Here is a 6,924-nt window from a genome sequence, read left to right as displayed (position 1 = left end):
GACCTCCCAGCAGGATTCTTCACTTGCTTTAATGTGAGAGCTGCAGATCCTGTCAGCTGTGGTATGATCACTCAGCACAGCTGCAGACGGCAGGAAGACGTCCCACGGAGCATCTCAGCTGATCATCCAAACAGCGACTGATCAGCTGCAACTACCAACATAATCACCAACATAAAAAAAACACCAGCAGCATAAGTCAAGAGTTTGAAGCTGCAGTTCCTCTAATTTCCACTAGATGCTAATAAAGACAACTCTTGACTGTATTGAAGTGAATGAGAAAACCCTCTTTCTGCAACACAAACACAAAGTCAGGACCATATTTTAACAAGCTTAACTCTCAGGATATAATTTAACTTTCATAAAAGATTGTTTATCACACTTGGCTGCAGCTTTTGGCTGCTCGGCCACACATTCTCAGCTCCACCTAACCTCCACTCAGATTTGCAAATTAGCATTTTTTTCTTTCCAGACAAAGATGGCAGCAAGTCTAACCCAAAATGAAGTCGACCCAACAAAGAACATGTGAAAACTGCATGTGCTTATTTATGTAAATGTGACCACAGGTCTCATGTACTTCTTGTTAACATATCTGCAGATAGGTGATATTTATAGAAATGAAGTGAAACTAACGGCCGTCATGAAGGATGTTTAGTTTAAAAGCTGAGAGTCAGTGAGTGATGGTGAGAGAGGGAGGAGGGAGGTCTGGGTGTGATCATTTTTAATTACTACAACAACAACAACGCCAGGGGAGAGTGAATGTTCCTCCTGAGTCGACCTGACAGTCTCCACTCTGGGCAGCCTGTTTGGTGGTTCGTGAGTCTGGTCACAGGGTCCGTTCTCTGAGGAGCTGAAAACCACAAAAGCTCCTTAATTGTGTTATTGTTGGGGAAAAACTCTCCATTTTTTTAAGGCAGAGAATATTCTGAGTCACTGTGTTTCTGTGCCTGGCAACTCATTTATGTCCAAAACATGTTTAAAGAACAGGTTCATCAGAAGGTGAGTTACAGAACAGCAGAGTCAAGACGAACCTTTTGCTTGTTGGCGTCGTGAGGTAAGATTTAAGATTAAAATATGAATAGACAGACGGTACTGTAGTGTAGTAAGTAGTCATGATTTTTATACAGTAATCCATTTTTTTTATCAGATGGGACAGGACTCATGACCAGAGAGTTGATGGTTTGATCCTTAGAGCGGGAGGAAGTATCTGGAAAAGAAATGTGAAGCTCTAATTATACTTTTTTGTGTCCTCTTCATCATCTGCCCATATCTGCAACCCCTGTGCAGACGTCCACGTACAGACCACTCTGTGCATGTGGACCATCTGGACATGAGGACATGTCCAACCTGCTGTCCAAGTCATTTTGGACTACACCCAATCCTTGAAAGAGCCACACTAACCCCTCTCTCATTACCACCCCTGAGCATACACTGTAAATAAAGAGCGGGTTTGAAGCTCAGAGTGGGCTGCTCCACTGTTGCAATCTTGGCAGTGTGACTCCACCCCTAACACCCAGCTAATCCAGCCTACCACTTGTACCTTATAGACCAAAACTGTTTTTTGTACCAGGCTATAAACATGTTTATTTCTGCTGTAAAGTTGGACATTTTAACATGGGAGTCTATGGGAATGGACTCACTGCTGGAGCCAGACTCTAGTGGTCATTAGAGGAACTGCAGGTTTTAGCACTTCAGTGCCTTGAATCTCCAAACTGCTCCAGGGGCCTTCAAATCAGACTGTACCAGACAGCTTCCAGGTGGGAGGTTAATCTGATGCTCAAGATTGTTCTCTGTAATAAAGACTCCCGTCCCGTCACCACCCTTAATCTGCAGGTAAAAGCTCTCTAATCCTTCCACAGCAGCATTTTAGTGATGAACCTCTAAAGCCTGTTAAATTACATATTGTAAAGAATTTAATTTACTATCGGCTGACTTCAGCACTTTCTCTAATCTACAGTTTTTTGCTGTTTTGACAGTTTTTCTTTTAAGAGCAGCAGAAGCTTTGGCTCCTCCTTCTCATCACCCTGAACAGTGTTTGACACTCGGCCCTCCCTCCCTTTCCCATGGGACAAACAGGGGCTATTGTTATGTCGTTGGGTCATGTGACCCGTCCCACCGCAACTCGTTGTGACTCACTTGACTGACTCTTCTGTCACCACTAAGCTGCGTTTTCAGCCTGATGAAGTGCTGGCTGTGATGTGAGCCTCATTACAGTCATTATCCCAAATTAAACAAATGACTGAGACTGTAAACCAACTGAGCTGTCATCTAAAGAGCTTTGATGATGAGGTTTTTATAGAAGTCTAATGTTTATTCATCCTCCTACTGTCCTCCAGTTCAGTTTCCCTCCATAGTTTTTCTCTAAAGGTTTTTCAGCAAATAAGTCAAACAATCAGAAATCATCAGTTCACTGTGCAACAGGCTAACACCTGCTGGTTGCCAAAATGCTCCTTAAAGGTCCCATATAGTCTAAAGGTCTGTGTCCATGTGTAGTGTGATTATAGATCAGTTCTAGCTTCTATATTAATACTGTGAAAGTATCAAAGCCTCAGTCCACAGAGAAATGCACACAGCCTGTATTCAGAAACTGAGCCTTAAAACCAGCCGTCAGGACTTCTGGAACTTTGTGATGTCACAACAAAGCACTCACCGCTGTCAGCTTGGGGCATCCCAAGCCCCGCCCACTTGGACCAACCTTACAGGATTTGGTTTCTTTGGGGTGTTTACATCTGCTATATTTTTATTCAATCACTCAGTAAACAGTCAGTCAATCAGAAAACATCCTGATTGTCTGAGATCCCAGAGCCTCTCTTCTGATTGGCTGAAGAAAGCATTTCAAATTAAGCTAAGCTAATAAGGATTTTGCGGCAGTTAGTCCTGGATACGGAACCCGTAAAGTCTTTTGTTGTGTGTGAAAATTAAGAAGTAATTCTTCAAGTTATCTCTCTTACTTCGGCTGGTCACACACAAAAACTGTTACACTGAATCGTGACTGAATGTCAGTGAAAAAGTAAGATGAACTGAAGGGAAGAGCTGTAATTTACACAGAAAGGAAATGTGACAGTTTCTTCAAAGAAAACCAACAGTGCATTTTCAAAGTCCAGCTGATCCACAATTGTCCAAATCATAGTTAAGCAACAGTACCTAAGTAGACCTGTCTCCACATGTTGAAATGGGGTTCATGGGTCTGTAGTCAGAGCGATACTCTGCATTTAAAGAGTGTTTTTCTAGCATTTTTTGAACCAAACCACAAGAGCTAAAGAGGAGGAATGGAGCAGCTTATTTACTTTTATTTCTTCACAATTGTTATTGTTGATGTCTAACAATGTGACATTTGACGTTTCCCACAATTTTTTATAGTTTCAACAGTAACAGATTCAACAAAGGCTCAAAGATTCAAATGAACACTAAGTTCCAACACGATCCTCTGCAGGAGACCTAAAGCAGCAGTTTCCATCTGAGGTGACTGAGAAGCCAAATAGCAGCATCTGGTGGACATTAGAGGAACTGCAGCTGTCTGTAGCTACAGTATCAGACACTTGATAATCAGACAAAGTCCCAGAAACATGATGATGCACAGACAGGAGAAATGGAGGGAAAGGAGGAGCAGGATATCTCCCAGCAGGCTGCTCTCGCGGGGGCGAGGCAGAGGGATGTCAGGCTGAGGTGGCGGAGGAGGAGGAGGGGGCGGAGCCTGAGGTATCTCGCAGTAAACACCTGTCCAGCCCTGGTAGCACTGGCAGGTGAACTTGTGCTTCATGTCTAGGATGTCGTGGTTGTTGAGGTGGCCACTGACGTGGAAATGTGGGCCCCTGGGCGACGGGTTGCGGTGGATGTGGAAGAAGCGCGGGTTCAGGTGCAGGTAAGCACCTGAGTCTAGGCTCTTGCGGACGCACCTGCCGTTCTTCTTGCACAGCGCTTTGCTGCACAGCTTAGCAGCAGATGTGACATTAATGACATAATGTCCCAGCGGACCGTCGATGTACTTCTTCACTGTCAGACAGTTCCTCTAAAAGAAGGAGAAGATAAAACACACTGTCAAAAGTTTGTAAAATAAAAGGGGCTATATTTAAGTTTTCTCTAAGAGGTTATAATTCGTCCTCTGAGCAGCATTACGTCTTCAAGGCAGATTGGAGGCTACAGTGAGTCGCTATCGGAAAGTGACAGGGTTAGCTGGTTAGCGTGCTAACTTCAGTAGAAGACGTGATAGAGGCAAGAGTTAACGTTGGCATTGCTTTCCACCTGCTGACACAGCTGAAGTAAAGGAATTAAGTTTGAGCTCACAACATAAATAAACAGCTGTTAATGCTAACATCCGCTATATAGCAATAGTAGTAGTAGCATCTTGTGTTTTAAACCTACGAGGCTGTATCCATCTGTGGGTTTGTGTTATTAGCAATGCATCACTTGCTTATCCCCATTGTATGCAGTGTATGTAGTTTGCAATGACAGCTATAGCAGATTGCTATTTGCTAATCTGATTGTGGTTTTGGTAATGCTAAGTTATTGGCTAGACATTAAGTTAGCTAGACATGCGTGTGTTTTTAGTTTTGGAAAGAAATATATATCTGTTGCTACAAGTTGTCCAGCAAGTTGAGAACAAAATATTGAGTAATCAATTATTTTTGTGTTCAAGTAAAGGGAAAGTTATTGTCTGATGACATAAATGACAGAAGGCTCATTCCCATAGTTTCAGCTGTGTGATGTTAGGTTATCAATTATGAGGTAGATTTAAATTCTTCTTCAGGGTTTAAAGCTGTGAGTTTGCTGAAAATAGGATGTAAAACAATCCACAGAAACCAACAGAAATCCTGAGAACATTCACACATAAATCACACGCAGTTGACTCTTGTTTCATAACTGTCAGTTCAGTTGGGTAAAAAATGATGTATGCTTGTATTTATCACAGTCAGAAATCATAAAGCTCTGCTTGACTGCATTGGATTAATGTCATTAACATTTGTGGTTCCCTAAAGCTTTGTGGCTCATTTTATGTAACGTATGCTTTAATGTAGGGGTTAGGCTATAACATAATGAGCAGTCAGTTTAAAGCTTCGCCTTTGATCTGGTTTTTAGTGAATGGAAAGCTTTTTTTTGGGGGGGGGGCAGAATGTTATTGAATTTAGTATTAAAAACGTATCTATAAGTAGTAGTGCATGTGGGTAAATAAATACCAAGTTTCTGCCACTTTAATCCGTTCTAATTCACCAGTTTGAAATATTTTTTGCTCTTTGTTCTTTTTCCCATCACCTGTGTTCGAGCATACTCCGATGATCCCCAAAGGACGACACCTGACGCTCCCAAGGCGGCGCTCTCCCCGATGGTATGAATCAGATCGCTCTGAAACAGTAAGACAGGTATTTTTTATGCAACAGCTAGTATCTAGTTTTCATTGCCTTTTATGACACATGCAGTAATCCACATGCTTCAATTGCTCTCCATCACTTTATCATAATCTATGAATTCTCTCTGGGAAACACTAGGGAAACATGTTAAAGGTACATCTGCTATACTGACGTTACCATAACGACACTAAAAACATACCTCTGAAAGAACCACAAAGGTGTAGGCGTAGAAAGGTCTGGAGTAGACAAACACGGGCAATGTGAAGTCTGTACGGGCAATGGACGCAATCCTCATGGCTTCCTTGACCCGATAGTGGACAAACTTGACGGTGTTGGGGGAGGACTTGAGCTCGTAGTCTAGGTAGATGGACGGGTAGAGGGCTGTACTCTCCCTCCAGAGCCACATCAGGTGGTCGTTACGAACGTGCTCGACGTTGGGGCATTCACCAGTGTACTGTTGCGGGTGCTGCTTGTACCCGTAGTTGTAGCAGTCTGGGAACAGATAAAACCCCCACAGCCCATCCGGCCGGCGGCCTTCAGCCAGTGCTAAGGTCAGGTTCATGAAAGCCAGCCCTGCCCTCTCAAAACCTTCCTTCGCTTCCTTCTCCACTTTGCTCTCTGGCCAGTTTGGGTGAAGTTTCCGGATCTGTTCCTTGGACTTGTTGCGGTAGATGTCCTTTGAGCCCCAGTTTCGGACCCACTGAGGCCTCCAGTTCTCCCAGTCAATGACGCCCAGGCCTCGAAAATCCTTGTGAGGGATCAGCTTGTCGATGTCGGCCCGGGCCTTGCTCAGGTGTTTGGAGATGCTCTGGTTTTGCGGCAGTCCACCGTTAACTGGGATTCCAGAGTTGGAGTAGTATGGGTAGTATCCCAGGTGGCTGTGGTAGAATATGGTGACATTCGGTCCGCTGAGGGTTTCGTTGAGGTTTGCTATGATGTCAAAAACACTGAGGTCCAGGTCCACCTTGAAGCGAAGGCGGCAGGACTCAGTAGGAGCGTTCCACACTACAACGAAAGGCCGGTGAGGAATCAGAGGCGCACGGGTTGGCTTCATCTGCTCACCCACCACTTGGAACTTCACTCCGACGCCAACCCACAAGGCCAGCGCTAGGAGAGGGAGCCCCATCTGCACCATGGCCTCCGATTCTTCATGGAGCAATTAGTGGTTCTACGCAGGCAGAGGGGAGAAATTACATGTTTAGAGAGAAAGTAAACACATTATGAGCCTCAGTGAGCAGAGATAATCAAACAGGCCTGTGAGAGCAGATATGAATGATGATCACTGAAGTGAATGCTCCAAATTCCAAAACACAAACCTCCTCTGTTCTCTGATAGATTATGGATCATGGATGATGAACTATGATCAAAAATATGCCGGTTCAAATCCCAGAGCAGCAGAGACAGTGTGGACATGGAGAACAATCAGGATACGCTCATCTCTCTCCTTTACTTTTCAACATTTAACACCCATTAAAACTCAGAGGTGCTTTTACCACAGTCAGAAGGTCCCACTGTGGGCTCTGCTGCAGGACTGAATTCATAGATTCTTACTGACTTCATCCATTAAAATGTTATAACACCA

The 6,924-nt window shown here is 43.9% G+C and overlaps 1 protein-coding gene across 1 annotated transcript; it reads right to left on the bottom strand.

The window, feature by feature from the left end:
* Window positions 1-3,267: 3,267 nt before the first annotated feature.
* Window positions 3,268-6,523, bottom strand: hyal6 (hyaluronoglucosaminidase 6). Its single transcript, XM_023419946.2, has 3 exons — window positions 5,542-6,523; window positions 5,248-5,337; window positions 3,268-4,006 (listed from the first exon to the last, which is right to left on the bottom strand). The coding sequence occupies exons 1-3, from the start codon at window positions 6,475-6,477 to the stop codon at window positions 3,521-3,523; spliced, it is 1,512 nt and encodes a 503-aa protein (XP_023275714.1). The 5' UTR covers window positions 6,478-6,523; the 3' UTR covers window positions 3,268-3,520.
* Window positions 6,524-6,924: the final 401 nt, after the last annotated feature.

Source organism: Seriola lalandi, unplaced genomic scaffold, assembly GCF_002814215.2.
Source record: "Seriola lalandi dorsalis isolate HSWRI2012SDOR001 ecotype SW California unplaced genomic scaffold, Sedor1 jcf7180002054614, whole genome shotgun sequence".
Lineage (NCBI taxonomy): Eukaryota > Metazoa > Chordata > Actinopteri > Carangiformes > Carangidae > Seriola > Seriola lalandi.
Note: the sequence above shows the minus strand (reverse complement) of the source record. Positions and strands in the feature narration are given on the sequence as shown.